This window comes from Diadema setosum, chromosome 21, assembly GCF_964275005.1.
Source record: "Diadema setosum chromosome 21, eeDiaSeto1, whole genome shotgun sequence".
NCBI lineage: Eukaryota > Metazoa > Echinodermata > Echinoidea > Diadematoida > Diadematidae > Diadema > Diadema setosum.
Window position 1 is genome coordinate 19106723 of NC_092705.1, and position 19343 is coordinate 19126065.

At 38.4% G+C, this 19343-nt stretch overlaps 1 protein-coding gene across 1 annotated transcript in view; it reads left to right on the forward strand.

The window, feature by feature from the left end:
- LOC140244947 (RNA-binding protein FXR1-like) overlaps positions 1 to 3943 on the forward strand; it is a 93450-nt gene extending 89507 nt beyond the window's left edge. Inside the window, exon 17 of the mRNA XM_072324555.1 lies at positions 268 to 3943. Coding sequence (XP_072180656.1) covers positions 268 to 590 — 323 coding nt within the window. The 3' untranslated portion in view covers positions 591 to 3943. The remainder of the gene's footprint in view (positions 1 to 267) is intronic.
- Positions 3944 to 19343: the final 15400 nt, after the last annotated feature.

Genomic DNA, 19343 nt, shown 5'->3' on the forward strand with positions numbered 1-19343 from the left:
AAGCTATGAAGGTCAAATTTGGTGTGTATGATGGTCTGTAAGTGTAATGATGCTGGGGGAAAGCATGTTTCCATTTGCTGTAAGTTTTATACTCAGTGTCAACTCTGTAATTTTAAAGTTATTCTGTTTCCAATTCGACAAATGCTCAAACTTGATATTAACGTCATTGCCCTCATGACATCACATACTATAAATCAACGCTAGGGGTGGGGGTATTAATCACCTTCAGTGATAATTCTAGTTATTATTATATTTTGTCCTTTCAAGGTCCACGGGGTAGAGTCAATGGACATCCAAGTAACAGTGGCCGAGAAGACAACTCAGCTGGTGAGCAGCGTACATCGGGTCCCAGCCAGACCACTGAGGTCCCTAATGGCCGGGGCCCCACCAGTAGTAAGCCACCCCCTCCTCAGGAGCAACGTGGGAGTGGGGGTGGAAGAGGGCGGACTCCACGGCGGTATCGCGGGCCAGCCGCAACGAATGGTAATGCAACTGGCAGTGATACAGAACGTGTGCCTGCTAAGGGCAAGGGAACAAATCCAGCTTCCTCACAGCCAAAGGAAGGCCTTACCAATGGTACTATGTCATAGATAATCTGGAAGTTACATGACTAGAAATCATGCCTGATTAGTGGAAAATATACAGAAGAGACTTGCAAACAATAAGATTTAAAAAAAAAAAGAGAAAAAAAAAACTTGTCTGTTTTTACCTACTTTGATAACTTGCTGTGACTCTAGAGAATGGAATGATTGCAATGGCATCCTGTACACCTATGCTGGCTATGTTCTACTTGGTATTCATGATGGAGATTTACCGTACTGAACTGTAAATTCTCATTTCTAAGCTGAAAGCTGCCATATACTTTTGACCTTGTCTTTGAAGAAATAACTTGCTGTGTTTAAGTAGAATGTTGTAATGTCTTTGAAAATCAACCTGAAGATTACTGAATTGTCGTTATAGTATTGCATGCACCATAAATGGGTTTATTGTACAACTTTCATTTTTCCCTTCTGAGATTTCTGTGACTACAATTAAGACACTGTAGCATCAAATCAGTTGTGTGTTGGCATTGATGTACCTACATGGGCTTGACATGGCACAACAGTTATACCGTAATTCAGTATTTTATCATATTTGGATCAAGCCAGTCATAAGGTGTATGTTCCCCCCATCTTCTGGTTCTACATTAATCTTCTGAAGTTCACAATGACTTTGCTCTGAAATGTCTTTCTAAGTCATAAAAGTGATGGTTTGGTGAGTTGTGTGATGGTATTCTTTGAAAGATCTGAATGCTTGTTTGTTGGGGTTTTCTCATGCCTCTGCATACACAGAGTACCACAATCACTGAGGTTTTGGTTGTAGGTCAGTCATCCCATTTGTGTGTATGTCTGTCCATCTATTATTCAAACAAGGTGTACATAGACTAAATCCTGTGAGGACAAAAGTCAGTCACTGAACTTAGGAGTAAAAATGTTATGTACAGCCAGGAGGTCTAGTGGAAATGAATTTAGTAAGAACAGGTACAGAGATACGGTGCAATTACCTCGCCAAAAGCATATGACCTCGAAGCCTTATTTGCATCAAGTAGACAGCTTGTGTACGCAAAACCGCTGGGGAAGTGTTGCAGGACAATCGCAATATCTCACCTCAGAAGCCATCAAATGATTAAATCTATATAGCAAATTGAAGGAGAAACTATTCTCTAACTCGCAATGTAAGTCATTTTGGGTTTTATTGAGGATAAACCTGTGAAAATAACATCAAAACTTAGCTTCCAAAACAGAAGTGTTATTTTCTCACATTTTCCTTCATTGTCCAAAAATGAAACTTCGGTATATGACTTATGGTAGTGTATCCATACTGTGTTCCAAATATCTTTTCTGTATCATTTGGCGCACGGTTATGTCGGAAAAAAATCCGAGATCACTGTCACTTGTGACTCACGTAAAATCCATAGCGTAAGCAGTACGCAGTCCGATGTATCGTTTTTTGTGCTGCATGAAGCAGTTGAAGCACATTGCAGGGTTTGTCTTTCACCCACTCACCACCCTGTGGACCAAAAACCGAACCCTGTCGCCGTGCGCCGAAGCTGACATGGCTGATTGGCTAAGTGTGCGCTAGCCAGTAGAGAATGCATGCGCAGGAGGATGATCTAGTTGTGCATGTCCAGTATTTTCTCTTAAATTCGGTTGTCTTATTGCTCTGATTTTCGCCTAACTACTAATTGCGCAAACACGAAACTTCGCAGGTAGTGAGTCTGGTGTATACAGACTAGCAATATCTTAATCAAATGCATATTCATGCAGGTGCAGACTTGTGTTGGGAAATAATTGTAACCCTTTCCCACGGTCGACTCAAACAGAAAAATACACATATCTTGAAAGATACATCGGCATTTTTACCCAAAAATCTGATGAAGGATGATATATCCATATTAGATATATGCGTTAAGTTTCAAGGGATTTGTTGGGAAAATGAGGGAGATACAAGGAGGTGAACTTTCGAGATTTTTTTTTGTCCTTCGCTCCCGCACAGTGCTTCAATGATCGTCATGAATTCAAAAGCTTTAGCCTCTTATCGCGGAGTTAATTGCACCGTATCGCCGGGACTGAGAAGGATAGAACTGAGTAAGTGAATAGATTCTCCATCAAAGGGGGTGAATACTTAATCTGCAAGATGCAAGTTCAAAATTAGGGAATTTCATCTACATGCTATTCAACAGAGGGCTGTGCCTGGGCATTTTACTGGCTGAAGAAGATTGCAGCATTCCAGTGCGCTGCAGACATCAGTAGAATCACTCTATTTTCTTTTCTTAAAATATTTCCTTGTGGTCTCACCAAAAATCACTTTAAGATGCCAGAACTTTTATACTTTATAACCTGTGACATACTGGATTTGCATTGACTGTCATTTTACTCTGTTTGAATTACTATGTAAGAAAAGATACAACATGAAGGGCAAGTGCTCTTAATGGCTGCTGTTTTATGCCCTTCATAACGGACCTTACTACCTAAAATTCTGCAATACCTCAATATATCTTAAGATGTAAAGCCCACTGGTTACAAATCTTGTTGCTTGGATTGCTGTTGTAGCAAGAGATCTGTGCCCATTTGTCTAGGATATCAAATCTTTGCCCTTGTCAATAACTATAAAGAAATTTCCTTGGATACAAAATTTTAGCCTGAAAGTTTGTGCAAGATCCATTTTCCCACATGAGCCTCAAATGTGGCAAGCTTACAAGTATTCTATCTTCTGTGCCGAATTTATGACCTGTGCAAGTATGGTACTTTACTTTTTGTTACAGAGCATCAGATGTGAAGTGAACGTTAAGAAAATTGCTAAGATTCTTTAAAGAGGAGCAATTGGTGCCATAGTAACTAGGGTCACACACAGGAAGACAGTGCATTGAAATGAAAAAAAAAAAAGTGAAATACAGTTATTATCTGGAAGAGTTCAGTAGCTGCTTTTCATGTAACTACTTGAAACTAGATTATTATGTACTTAAGCAAGAGGCAAGTACTAACTATTAGTTAGAAAGAACTAGCAATACTTGATATTTTTGTAGGTGTATCTTGACTATGAATGTTATTTTCAATTGTTTTTTGTATGTTTTATACTGATTTTTATAATGCAAGCTTTTGCAGAAGATGCAGCATATGGCCTCGAAGGTTTAGGATTCTCATCTTTTACTTGCACACTCCACACTACATCCGTTATACTCTGAAGAAATACAGTGTAGAAAATCCTGAAGTAAGTATCCAGAAGCAAACACTGAAAATTTGTGCTCTTATTCTGAAAAGAGACATACTCAATAGTAGAAATGCTTGCATTCATGTTTTAACAAATATCTAAAGAAGGGATATACTGGTATGTTGAATGTGGTTCATCAAAATTGACAAGACTCTCTGATCAAAGGAATGACAGTACACACACACAAAAAAAGTAAAATACATGATTGTTATACCCCCCGCCACACTTAGTGTAGCCTTTAAACAAGGCGACTCGCTCTGCGTGCCCCCGTATAGCGCGTTTACCCCATAAACAGACAAACCTGTTGGCCGGCGAGTGGAGCGAGCCGCCTTTATCCACTCGTTCATCAGGGATGTGTACTTTTGTCGTTGTTGTTGCTTTATATTCTTTGACAAATTTGCGTACAAATTTAACGCAGAAAATACACACGGCACCAAGGCAAGCCGCGCGCGCTTGCTAACAAATTTGTACGCAAATTTGTCAAAGAATATAAATTTGTTAGCAAGCGCGCGCGGGTTGCCTTGGTGCCGTGTGTATTTTCTGCGTCAAATTTGTACGCAAATTTGTCAAAGAATATAAAGCAACAACAACGACAAAAGTACACATCCCTGAACGAGTGGCTAAAGGCGGCTCGCTCCACTCGCCTGCCAACAGGTTTGTGGGGTAAACGCGCTATACGGGGGCACGCAGAGCGAGTCGCCTTGTTTAAAGGCTACACTTAGTGTGGAGGGGGTACAGTTCGACCTCGATTATCCGGCCATGTCGGGACCGGCGCTCATCCGGATAAGCGAATTGGACGGATATGGGAGACACAATGTTAATGTATACAGCTGCCATCCAAGCTGCCGTCCCAGTGCACTGGCAGCTAGGCAGGTAGCGTACCCCGCAACGGTGGTGTAATCTATGCTAGCCTGCGCAAAATTGTACTCCCTTCTTCACAAAAATAAAGTACAGTATTCATCGCATAATCGGGACAGGTTGGGAGTAGCAAACATGGCCCCTTTAAGCGGGGTGCCCGATTTCGCGATGAGCACTCACTATACACTAACGGCATATGACATGTACATGTAGTGCACACATACACACACACACACACACACACACACACACATACATAGTGACGTACTGTACATGTACATGAATACACAACCACGCTACCCCTCGGCGCGACCCTCTAGCTCTCCCTGCATTCTCGCAATGATGTAGAGTAATCGCAACCGGGTTCTTCTTCTGTCACCTCTCTTCGAACACAAAATTTGTGGATTAAAAGTTAGCACTTTCTTAACCATTCGTAGAATTCTTGGACACGTAGGGCGTTCCGTATAAATACATATCCACAACCATGGGAAATGATTGCCCAGAACTGATGTGGGAACGTCAATAAAAAGTCCTTCAATCATTCAGTCATCACGGCTTGATTGTTTACTTGCCGCGATCACTGCACTGTACATGTGTTGTCAATATGTAGCGATCTAGCTCGCCATATATACACATGTACAGAAAAGCGAAGGCGGGCAGCGAGCTGAAATGTACATGTACTGGATGGACGGAGGTCAAAACACACCAGTCCGAAGCTTGCTTTGTAAGTTCGATGTAAACGACAACTGTTAGGAATCTTTGAAATATTGTTGTGGCATTTTGGTAGATTTTTTTGTGTAAAATGTCAACAAAATCAAAGATCGCTTGAAGAAAAATTGTCCCGTTTATCAGAGGTCCCCGCCCGATTATCCAGTGAAAATAACGTGCATTGGAAATGTTTCTGGGAAGCGTATGTCATTTAAGCGAGGTTCCCGATTATCAGATGCCCGATTATGCGATGACACCATCTTTATGTGAAAACCATACATGTTTTACCCCATTAGATATTGAGAAACCTATCATGCACATCTTATGAAATTAGTGAAATAGATCCATGAAGGTCACTGTTTTTTCTCAATATTTGGATGAAAAAAAAAAGTCCTTCACTGCGTGAACGCGTCCGGATAATAGAGATTTCCGGATAAAAGGAGGCCGGATAATCGAGGTCGAACTGTATATAGAAATCACCGTGATGTTGGTCGGTCGGTCTGTTGCAAAATCTTGCGTCGCGAACTCCTTCTACAGTTTTGAAGCAATTGAAATGAAACTTGGGGTAAATGATATTGAGGTATAGATGTGCAAGACATGTTTTTTGTGTTTGTCGGACAATGCATTGCCATGGTAACCACAATTTTACCAAAACCTTGCAGAGGGAACCACTTCCATAGTATTTAAGCAATCAATTTCCAAATTGGTATCTATGATGATCTATAGGTGTAGTTATGCAAGACACTCTTTGTGTTTGTACTTGACAAAGCATTGCCATGGTAACCGCTTGTTTTCTTCGAAATCCTGCGGAGTGAACAACTTCCACAGTTTTGACGCAATTGAAATCAAATTTGGTAGGCATTATGGCCCTGAGATATAGATGTGGAACACAAAATGTTTGTGTTTGTCAGACAAAGCGTTGCCATGGTAACCATAATTTTACCAAAACCTTGTGGATTGAATAACTTCCACATCATTCAAGCAATTAAAGTCAAATTTAGTATGTGTCATGATCTAGAAGTGTAGTTTTGCAAGACACCAGTGTGTTAATATAAGGAAAATGTGTTGCCATGGTAACCACTCATTTTTGTATCAAAATAAACCAAGCTATGAAGGTCAAATTTGGTGTGTATGATGGTCTTTAAGTGTAGTTATGCAAAATGTCCCTTGTGTTTGTGTCAGACAATGCGTTGCCATGGTAACCACACTTTTTACCCAAACCTTGTGGAACCAACTGTTACCATAGCACTCAAGCAACTGTGGTCACATTTTGTTTGTATGATAATGTATAAATATTGTGCAAGACACCACATGTGTTCATGCCAGACACATTTTTAGACAATGGCAAAAAGTGTGTTTAAGGTAACAGCACATTCCGAAAATTGAAAAAAAAGATAATGCATTTGAAAATAAGGTTGTATACTCTAAAGCAACACTAGGGGCGGGGGTATTAATCACCTTCAGTGGTAATTCTAGTTTACCTTTGCTGCTAAAGAAAAGGAAGAAAGGGAAGAAAGAGGTTGAAAGAGAGTGGTAAGAACTAATTAATATCATAGCGCAAAAGATATTTCACTGTGGTCACGTAAGATTAATTCAAACTGTGATTACAAGTGTAAGTGTGTGCACTCAGCAGTTTGTATATGAGGGAAAGAGAGGATGTTCAGGCTTAGAATAATTGGTTAAGAAATGCTATTCACTTTGTATGTTCTCATATTGGTGTAAGATGGAGCAGGCGCCCTGTGTCATGCATTCACATCATACGATAGTTATTATCAGGGCTGCAGTCTTTGGTTTGAGAGGACTTCATTACATTATTCAATCTTTTGATGATGTAGACTCAGCTTCAATGATGTAGACATTCTATAATTCTCTCACTGGCATAACCCAAAGAGCCTTTTAATATTGGTGGTAAGAGAAAACCAAGCCTTTTTTTTTTTTTTTTTTTTTTTTTTAAACAGTTTGGCCATTTACTGACACTGCAAGAGAAGCTCGGGAGAGTGTGTTTCACATGTACCCAAGTGAGACTGTGATAATGGGTGCAGGACTATACCTTTGAGTACCAAGTGATGACTCCTTTGCACAATAGACCAGTTCGTAATTCCACTTTGCGCATGAGCAGAAAAAGGTCATTTGTACCAACAGGCATTTTGGTTTATTAATTCACTGAGATAAGCATCTGTGATGTGATGATTATTCATGAGATCCTTATCTAAATAGTGCTTGCCAGCACATCCACCTGACAGCAAACCTGGTATTTGGCAACATCAAAAGAAAAAGGTTGTTATTGCATTCAATACGAAACAATGAATTAGATGCCTGCTGAAGTGTCAACTGACGGACTATTCTGGTCACCTGGTCTAAACTCAAGTTCATAATTTGTTTGAACACGAATTCCATAAATTGTTATGTCGGGCAAGCTTATGCATTATACCGCTTTGAAAACGAGTGAAGTGCCTAACCAACTGAGAAAAAAGAAAGGTCATTTGTACCAAGGTGTACATGAGCTAATTACGAACTGGCTTATGCTACTTACGCTGTGTTTTTTCTTCTTAAAGGGGAAGTCCAAGCAATTTTCATAATTTTACATCATGTAGTACATAAATCGACAGCTCCATGTATAGATTTGTGGAATTAATCGTGGTCCTTGAGCAGAGAAACCAATACTCTGAAAACCCAAAACAAATTACACTGAACAAGGGTGGTGACATAGCAGTTTCACCATAAGAATGCATGAGTAGGAGACTTGCATATTTTAGAAATGTAGCAATGCAAATTCATTACAGTACCGCTTACTTAACAAGGTCACTTGTGGAGAATTTATGCATTCTTTATTCTCTTCTGCATCCGTGAGCCCCCACTCAATATGCATTCTTATGGTGAAACTGCTATGTCATCATCCTTGTTCGTTGTAACTTTGAAAACATTCTTATTCCTTATTCCAATCACTGTAAATTTTGAAACTCTGTACCCAGTATAACCAATTTATAGTTGTTCCTTTGTAAAAGTCTGAAAATCAGCTGAAGTTCCGCTTTAATATGATATCAATTAGAAGAAAGGGAGTAGATATCACATTAGGGATGAGTGCAACAATTTGATTTGTCACTATAAAGGGACTGCATTTGTCTCTGTCTGATGCAGTGTCTGCCTGTGTATCTTAGAGGCTTGGTGATGTCTCTTGTGTCTGTGTTTTGGCGGTATATGATCAACACACATGTCTAGATATGGATCAGGTTTTTCTCTTGCACAATGAATATGAATGATTAGGAATAGCCACAATTTCTGTTTAGTCTAAATTCAAATTTGTCTACATTACATGGTGGCATTCTTGTTTGTAGTAACTAGGTTGCATAAGAAACAGGCTGTTACTGTACATGGACTTTTTTTTTTTTTTTTTTTAAATTATCAATGGCATTGTGGTTTAAAACAGCCCATAATAAGAGATACACTGTAATTGTATGTTGGAATAAAGTGACAGGAGTTAATCACTTGTATTCCATTATTGTCAAAGATTGGACGCCTTTATATACAGATGCTGGATCATTTTTCTACAATGATGCAGGTTTTTTGAAAAGCTTCAGTTTTCTGAGTGAATTTAAAAATTACCAGAAAATGTAAATCATGATTTCAGATTGAAAGAAATGGAGGAGTAGAAGGAAGCAAAGCAAGAAGAAGAAGAAGAAGCAAAAGAAAAAAAAATTATAGGGAGGAGGAGGATCATGGGTTTTTACTGCTTTGAAATTGTGTGTCTTGACTACTATAAAACACCATGTTTTCATGGTATAAAATTCTCGCGAATTGGAACCGACAGCTTTTTTCATGGCTCGCAAATTGCCACTGGTATTCAGTGCAAATAGTGTAGGCAAGAACTTTCGTGTGCATTTTAATTTGCAAATCTTGGCTCTCTCAAAAATTGTGAAATTAAATGCACATGGACATTCCTCATGTTACAGTAATACTTGGCAGTGCACCCGGGTTTGCAAATGCCCGACAGAATTCAGCCCAGCCTTGCTGGCCATTAGCAGAGCATCAACTTGTAGATCTCCTGAATTTTAGTGCAAGAATGCTACCAAGGTTGAACACATGTGATTGTGGAATCTAAAGCAATTTAAATGGATACAATTTTCCTATGCAAATTGTTTCCATTAAGTAGTCATGCTCTTTTCTCCCATGTAAGATTAATACACACTGGGAGGAATATTTGGATTAATTGATCTAAATCTCCACATTTTCAAGTTAACTTTTGATTTATCAGTTTGCCATTTTGCTGTTACATCTTATGATGAGAATGCTTGAAAGCTGTGATATTTTTTGTCTGGTTTGTATTGGTTTTGGTGGGATGAGGTGCACCTTGATTGCATGACCCTTTTCATCTCATTTGATGTAGAATACTTAGTGTAAGATTACTTTGTACATTGAAAGTAGTATTAAACTACTAGTGTTTGATTAAAATTACTAGTGTGCATTTTAAGTTATTGCCCAAATTCTGAGAACCAAAAGAGTGTGCAAATTCTGGTATGGTGTGTTTATTTTACAATAATTTGCACTGTGAGAAGTTAAAAAAAAAGATAGATTATACCATATGCAACATTATTACTCTTACCAGGAGTAACTTATATTTATCAAGATTTGATATTAACCCCACATTTAGGAAATGACATAGACTATGAAAAAGCAGAGTGGTGATGTAGAAATCTGCCATCTACATTAACTGGCAAAAGATTTCATCTACAAATTGTGACAAAAGCGATCGGATGTGACTGAAAACAACAACTGTCCTTACAATGCTATCTTCTTGTGTGTACATGACCATCTAGTGAGATAGGAATCCAAGTGGAAATTGTCTATCACTGCAGGTATATGTTTTGTATTATATTCTGTATATTCATCATGAAGAAAGCAGATATTGGATTGTTGTTTTTTATTAATTTTTTCCCCTTTCACAGTGCCTATGTAATCATATGTTAAAAGGATGCATTAAGTGCAGTTTTGATATTTATTTTGTTGTGTTACAGAAAATCTTCTCAGAACAGGAGCAACTTGGATTTAAGAAAAAATGCACGAAGAAGAGCAGTACCAAATTATCAATGTGAATGATATCAACAAATGATATTCTGAATTTATATACAAAGTCTCTTGATCAAACAATGTTTCACAAGCATTAAATGCATTGAGAGAAATTGTTAACATAAATAGAAGAGTGACAAGTACTAGCTGTGTGTTATGTAATGTACCTTTCCAATCCTGGTTGTTTTGCAATTGTATTTAAAAAAAAATGTATGAAAAAAAAAATTAATGTGGAAAAACATGAAAATACTCACTGAAGCAAGTGTGAGAAGTGGTCAAACTGTACATGAGTTTGAAGATATGCCCTTGTGCAAAAGAAGCACATGCAAACAAGTATTTGGTGAAATAAATGGAAGTACCTTTTCTTGACAAGCTCTTCTGGAATGTCCATGCTTGTTGGAATAGCTTGTAGTGATTGGGTGCCATGTGAGACCCCCAGACTGATGACGATGATCATGATGACAGAGTCATTATAACAATCTTACATTTATGGTGATAATATTAAAGTAATTTTGGACATATTAGATGGCTATCATGGATGTGAAGATCTGGCTTGTTCCACAGCTCATGTGATTTTGACTGCAAGCATCACAATCACTTGTACATCCCATCTTTACACTTTCAGAAGTTTAATTTACCAACCAGTAAACTTCATGTTTGACCAGCAGAAGCAGAAGGGAAATACAAATGTATTAAGAAATTTTTGTAAGGTCTATTTTGTTGATCAAAATTCCTTGAAGTGCTTCAGAGTTGGCATGGATCACGCTCTCTACAAATTGATCTTATGGGTGTACAAATCTAATGGAAAAGTAGGTTGAAATAAGAATGATCTCAGCCAAGCAATGATAACTTCTTCAATTTTAGGACACCTCGTCTAATAATGCATGATACACATCTACATAGAATTATGTTTTATATCTTATTTATCTTGAAAAACTGAGGTTATTCATAAAGTTTAATTATTACCGGTACATAGTGAACACTAAGGCTAATCTATGGATTTTTATACGAATGTTTTAACAGTCAAACCTGTGTCTAGCAGGCGCTACAGAAACTCAAGTGGAAAAAGTGGCCTTTGTAGACTGGTGGTGACTCTTGACATGTTGGCAGCCATTTTGATTTTGCTGCACAAAGTACAGTGCACTCCCGTTATAACAAACATGGTTATAACAAAATTTTGGATACAACAAAGTACAGTTCAGGGCCCAAAATTATCATCTAGATATCTTCATACACTTCATTTATTCAGTCGTAACAAATTTAGATATAATGAAAGAAAACTGCCGGTCCCTGAGGACTTTGTTATAACAGGAGTCACCTGCAGACATGTACATGTGTAAAGTGTATGGATGACTGCTACATACATTGTAGAAAGAAGAGAAAGAAAAGAATAAAACTGGAGCTCCGTTTAATAATAATAATAATAGGTAGTTTTTATAAAACGCATCTCACACTTCTATCTCAACATCGTGATTTCACGGAGCACGCGAACGATTTGCGAAGGACGCGAATGGCAAAATCCAGCATTCGTATTTTAGTCTGCAAAAGATCGCCAAACGAACGTGAGGGTTCGGAAGCGTCGTCAATTGTTCGCGAATGTCGTTTTTACTTCGGCGAGAATTTCAAAAAAGTTTGAAATTTTTTGCGAACCTTTTCCGCACACTTGGTCGTGATTTGCTCTTGAATTGTTCTCGAAAGTGTCTTTGAAGCCTCGTCATATGCGCAAGACCTTCGCAAGACACGTGCGATGTCGCAAAATGTTCGTGAAACCCCAAACAGACTCCGAATCTTTGGAGAATGTCTCGCGTATGTTACGCGAAATCTGCGAAGTTTTTCCGATCATTTTACGACGTAATCGCAAACTGTTCGCGTACCTTTTGAGACACTCTCGCGAACGTTTAGCGCACATTTGGGGGAATGTATGACCTATACGTTTTCTACAAATAAAAATCGTAGCATACACCTAAACATCAAACAAATATTAACAACTATAACAAAAAAAAATTAAAGACTAGCAAAGAGAAAGAAGTGTTTGATACACACACAAAAAAAAATCGCAGAATATACTTAAAATTAATCTAAAGTATGTAAAATTTCAATTGAACTGTAGAGATTATGTGTTGGAGGAACTGCAAAAAAAAAAAAAAATCAAATGCTTTACTAGTGGAGATAGGTCCTAGGAAAAAAAATGTAGGAAAGCACACGATAGAGAAATGAGAGAAAAAGAAAGGAGAAATAGAGGAAAGAAACAAAAAATAAACTCAAGACAGCTTCCATCTCTCCTTGGGTACATTTTCTCCCATGATTATTGAAAATGTTTCGTTGTTCACATTTCCGTCGCGTGTTCGTCGTGCACGTAACATGCCGTACTTTAGCAATGATACACACAACATTCGCACATACGTCGTGGAAACTTCGCACAAATTGCGCAAGGGTAGTTTTCGGCTTCATTGTGGGAACACACTCGGAGAAAAACTTTTCCGAATGTTGGATTTTGTCATTCGCATCCTTCGCAAATCGTTCGCGTGCTCCGTGAAATCACACCTTTACAGACTATTATTACCCTGGTCACTGGATATATTATTTCCAACCAGCACTGACAGTGCTCACTCTCCACTCACTGGGGAGCATTCCAGCCAGTCGCAGAGCTTTTCAAACTAGAGTTACGATGTACTGCTTCAATGTTCGGGTAACATCGGGGTAATCTATTTTCACCCTGTCTGTTAAAACAGTCCATGCAAAATGTTGCTCGGACGTTGTCACGGTAACTTTTGTCAAATTCTACCCTAGCATTACACTGAGGTTACCATGACACTACCCTGACAACCCTTCTATTACAATGCAACTGCAATAGCATTTTCCTTTGATACACTGAATCCGCATGTGCAACATTGCAGACAAGGGAATGATTGACATGCCGCATGCCGATCATTGATGGTCATATCATATATGACATTATATATATCATTGATGATCATCGATATGATGGTCATATCATTGACATATGATCCTTCCCTCCCTTTGCATTTCAAAAATCCATTTCCTTCATGCCTTCCTCTTTCCCTGCCACCAATTCTAACAGCTCAATCTCTTCCACAAGTACTTGAAATGAAAGTGACCCCTCTTGCCTTGCCCCTCTCTTTACGTTAAAATAACCTGTGGGTTGAAAATTGGCCATTCATTACATGAACAGTGCTACTACCCATGTACAGAGTCTTCATCCAAATGCACAACCAGCACTGAGTCATTTTAAAACCTTGAATAAGAAGAGACCCCCCGATACAGAGATGGAAATGTCAAAAATAATAGAAATTAGCAAATGGAGGTGCCCCAACCTAGAGGCCCTCCTATGGGACACTACCATCATTTGTACAAACGGTGATTTCCTCCATCCCTCCCCTTTTTGTTGATTTCTGCCACGTTTGGTCAAAACCAAGCTACCTGTTTTCAAGAAGATGAAAATAACAATGCATGATACATAATGATCATAATCATTTCATTTGAGCCATTTGACTCGGTGAGCTGAAATCAATGAAAAACTAAATTGAATGCTTTTTCAAAAGCTACTGCTAGGATGAATTATTTTGTTTTATGCAATAAAAATCATATATTACAAAAAAGTTTGCAGTTACTGGAACATTTATTACACATTCATCAGTACATATATTTGTTTGCAACAACATTTGTTTGCAACAACACTTCCATCAGTGAATGATCAAAATTTGATAAATGTTTTACATGATTTACAATATCAACAAATGTACAATTTAATAATAGATCTAAAGTATATACAGGTCCATGAAAGCATACTGTTTGCTGCTTGAATCAGTAAAGTTCTTTTGAAATAAAAAATATTGTTACTTTCTCTTTTGAGAAATCTTACAATTAACCTTTACACAATAATATACAAACATGTTTAATGAACATAAGTAGGAGGCATAATGAACAAACAGTATACTCCTTCATGAGTGCACATCATTTCAACAAATATGTGTTCATGTTTTATGCAAGGTTAATCTTTTCCTTCCTCTGCAATACTGATGAGACATATGGCATGTTGGTGAAACAATACTGACGAAAAGACAGATAAATTTTGCTGCGCTCCACTACAGATTCTAGTTGTATATGCAGTGTTTCCATTTTGTAGGTGGAATGTATAGATCCCACAAGAACTGCTCTACATTTTCTTTCAGTCCAGTGTCAGAGTCTTTACTAAATGTAGGACACATTTCCTACATATTGGAACAAGTGCATGATTTGTTGGTTGTAGGCATCAGTTAAGTTGCTAGTTGACAAATCATCATAACCCACAGAAAGCATAGCAACATTTTGGGGTCATCCCACGAGACCGACATAAAAAATAGGTCCATGAGTCATACAGCCCATGAGTTATACTTCGACACTACACACAAAAGGCTCACGAGACCGACACTAAGCAAAGAAAGCCCACAAGATCGACACTACGCAATAAAGGCTCACGAGACCGACAGTATGCAAAAGAGGCTCATGAGACCGACACAAGGCAAAGAAAGCCCACGAGACCGACACTAGGCAAAGAAAGCCCACGAGACCGACACTAGGCAAAGAAGGCTCACGAGACCGACACTAGGCAAAGAAAGCCCACGAGACCGACACTAGGTAAAGAAAGCCCACGAGACCGACACTAGGCAAAGAAGGCTCACGAGACCGACAGGATGAACAGCACCATCTACATGTTAATTGCAAATATGTACCTGTACAGGGTGTCCCATGAAGGGGAAAATTACATACTGGCGGGTGCAATTTCGTCACGCTATCGAGTGAGAGATTTTAACTAATTGAACAGCACTATCTACATATCAACGACATCAAATATGTATTTCTACATGTGTGGCTTTTAGGGGCAGTTCTGTCACGCTACGGGGAGCGACATTGTTATCATTTTTATTAAAAATAAAATTGTCCTCTTCATGGGACCCCCCCCAAAAAAAAAAAATGTATGAAATAATAATAACAAGAACGATGTATAGTTTAATTTTAGATGCCATTGTGCTAGTTTTAATAGGCTTTCCTAATTTCTAGCTAGACGGTGGACAGAATGTAAAACTTTTTTTTTTCGCCCTTTCCTTTCTTGCTTCACTAGTTAAGTAGGCTTTATTAGATATCCTAACCGCCTGCTTATACTCTCCTGCCTAGAGTTCAATTTGTAATTTTCTTTGTAACTATAATGTATGACATTCAATGGATGAAAATGTTTTACATCGCGATTCACCTCGATTTAGGGCTTGTGTTTGTAAAATTCTCATCAAAACGATACATTTTCATGAAACAGAATAGCTGTTTAATTCATGGACACATCTTCTTTTCTGAATCCTTAACGCTACCTTGATTTTATAGACAATTACATTATTTTCTGTGAATTTATACTAAATCAACACCTTTGCAGATGACTACTCCCCCTCCATATCATGTAAAGCAGGTGTGCACTGCAACATTGACCACTTTGTGAAATATTTTATTGTAAACTTAATTTTACAGCTAGGTATTTTTCTAGTTGCTTGATCTGAATGTCCACATCATTTTATTTATTTCTTTTTTCTTAAGCAGGTGTATACCAGTATGTGTTTTGCGGAAAGGGAAACAAGGGTATTATGGCATTTTTGAAATTAATGTGGAAAGATCTCATGCATACTTTTACTGGATTTTGTTAATTTTTTCACAAACACTCACACACGCAAACACAATTTAAGATCTTGAACAGTTCAGGGGGTGAGAGAGGGCAACTGACGGGGTGATACCCTAGCATTGAACAGTCCAGCCCAATATACTGGATAGTTATGGGAATGCACAAAACTATGCTGCATATGCTGTTTCATAGGTTGTAAGTAATAAATATGCAATGTATAGGTTCTGCATCGGTTGAGCATGAAACAAACTTCCCCATCAGTGTACAAGCCACATATATTGCACATATACATAGAGTACTTGCTGTGCAGATAGAATGCAAGCTGAATGAACTCAAAGCAAAAGCCAACATATTGCACAAATAATAACTGTTCATCTGGCAATTAGGGTGTGCATTGCATCTATCTGTCACTTATGAGAAACACACCGATAGCATGCTTGTCATACATCATGGTAAACTTCAGATTTAGTACAAATACAATGACTCCTCTAGCCACAAGGGTAAACAGACCTGTACCGGCCGCACAGAAACGCTGTTAGTGGGAGGTTTGTTAGCGCTAACAAGTCACTAACAAATCAGCCACTAACAGCACAGGCAAAATGACCCTACAGAAAGCGCTGGTAGACATGTGCGCTGTTACGGTGCTGTCAGTGGATTTGAGCCATAGAGTTAGGCAAAATCTATGCGATTTGTGCGTAATGATTTATTTATAGATCGATGCATCTTGTTGATGCAGTGGCAGCACTACACAGTGCATTGTTGTCTTCGTGAGTGGCGTGTATTCATATCTTTTCGATATCATCCGTTATTTCGATATCATCCGTTCATTGTCGCTTTCTTTAGAGCATGGCTGACGCCACATTTTCAAAAGTGGGGGGGGGGGGGGGCACTTCTGGGTTTTCGTGAGCTAACAAAAACAAAACAAAACATAAAAAAACAAAAACGACTTCAGCGCAACATCGGGTGCCACTTCCGAAAAATAAAATAAAATAAAATAAAACAGGTCTTCAGCGCATCTTTCTCATTCCACTTCCGGGTTTCTTCAGATGACATTAAGCAAAAAAAAAAAAAAAAAAAAAAAAAAGTCTTCAGGGCAAAAACAAAGGCCTTCAGAGGTTTCATTCCTTTTTTTTTGTTTTTTGTTTTAGTGCCACTTCTGGGGTGGGGGCGCCAAAGTGGTGACACCCTATACCGGGTGTCCCCAAAAAAGCGGAACGGTGGATTTTCAGTACCTTGCGTTCTGAAAGTGATATATTTTTTGACATCATTAGAAAGAGCATCTTCCGCAAAAGACAATGATACCAAAATCATTAAATTTGGTTCAGTACTTTTTATTCTACGTCAATTTCTGTAAATGCAGTCATTTTCAAATTTTGCCGGATTTTTGCGACTTAAAATAATTTGGGCACGACACGCGATCCATACGGTGAATATTGTGTACTGTAAGCTCGGTGATCCATGTCAACAAAAGATACAGCTTTCACATTGGGTGCAGGCCAGGAAAAAAAAACCCAATGTGTGTGTGTGTGTGTGCGCGCCCAATGTGAAAGCTGTATCTTTTGTTGACATGGATCAACGAGCTCACACAATTCACCGTATGGAATGCGTGTCGTACCCAAATTATTATCTCATACGTCGCAAAAATCCAGCGAAATTTGAAAATGACTGCATTTACAGAAATTGGCGTAGAATAAAAAGTACTGAACCAAATTTAATGATTTTGGTATCATTGTCTTCTGCGGAAGATGCTCTTTCTAATGATGTCAAGAAATATACCACTTTTAGAACGCAAGGTACTGAAAATCCACCGTTCTGCTTTTTTTGGGACACCCGGTATAGGCCCTACTCCTTATGTCGTCCTACGGGTGCAAAACAGGCCCCCCCCCCTTTTCCACTGGTCCCGCAGAGCTGTATTTGAATTGATCATAATGGCGCAGAATAAAGCGAAGAGAGTTTGATTTGGTATGGTGTGGTTTGGTTTTATTTCCGCATTTCCTTTCTCCAGATACAAACACAAATGAAAACAAAGTGATGAACACTATGCAAAAGAATAAGGAGAGTATAATATACAAATCAATGTAAGAATTTGTCAATATGGGTTCAACGTCAATTTCTAATAACGTATGTTCAAGCATACTGTGTTCATACTGTGTTCCTGTGTGAACAAAGGAGAAATCAATACCCCAGGGGACAGTCATCATCAGCGGAGCTTGACATGGATGAGGCCCTATCTTGTATACGAATATAACACACCACCAATAAACCTACATGAAAAAAAAAGCCCCATAATCTTAATGTTATATACCAATGTACCCCCCCCCCCCAAAAAAAAAAAAAAAAAATATTCAATCCGCATTTATACGAAGGTGGTCTTGTCCTTTAATTTGCATTGATTGTATTCAGGGTATGATAAAAGAGATTCAGAACCTCTTTGGGTATGATATGGTAAAAGTGGCACAGGTACCTACTCACTCACCGTAGTGTTCTTTCCTGAGCAAGACCTACAATGTCAAAAAGCATACATTTGGAAAACTGATATTTCAGTTTGGAAAAAGTCCCCTTTCACTTTCTTTTCGAAAAATATCAAATCTTGGTCTTCTCGTGTCGTCATCAGCAAAATCTAAGTCGCCCACTACCCGCCGCATTTTTAATTAGGTCTTGGTTGATCTATTTTGAAGTACAGTAAACCTCGCTTAAGTCGACAACTCGCTTAAGTCGACATGATAAAAAAGTCCCAATTTTTGCCTTTGTTATTCCTTGACAATTTCTTCGTCTTAGTCGACATTTATAAGTCGACAACTAGCGTAAGTCGACCTGATTTTTGAGTGCCAACTGAGCTGAAATACGTGTTAATTCCCTCGTCTAAGTCGACATAATTTTTTAGCTCAAAATCTTATCGCCATTCTCTGAAAAAGAATTGTTTTCCCGCTCCGATTTGCAGCATTTCTACTCGGTATTTCGCCAGTGTACGGCGCGGTAGCGTTCGCGCCATGCGTCCATTGTCTTGTACTCCAATTTACATTGGAGAATTACATGTAGTACCCAAAGCAGTTCACTTTCCCCCTTTTCTCCTTCTCATTATTCTCAAAACGCACAAATTTTGTACACCTATTGGTCCTAGTACAATCATTATTAGAACATGAAAGAGGTGTTTCTGAGGTTTACTGTATTGTTCACATTTTGTATATTCAACAATACTTAACATCGATTTTACCGATTCAAATTTTTACAGTGGTTGTTTCTACCCCTAACTCATATGTTAGAACTATTTTAAAGCACTAACGCTGGGTTTTTGTTT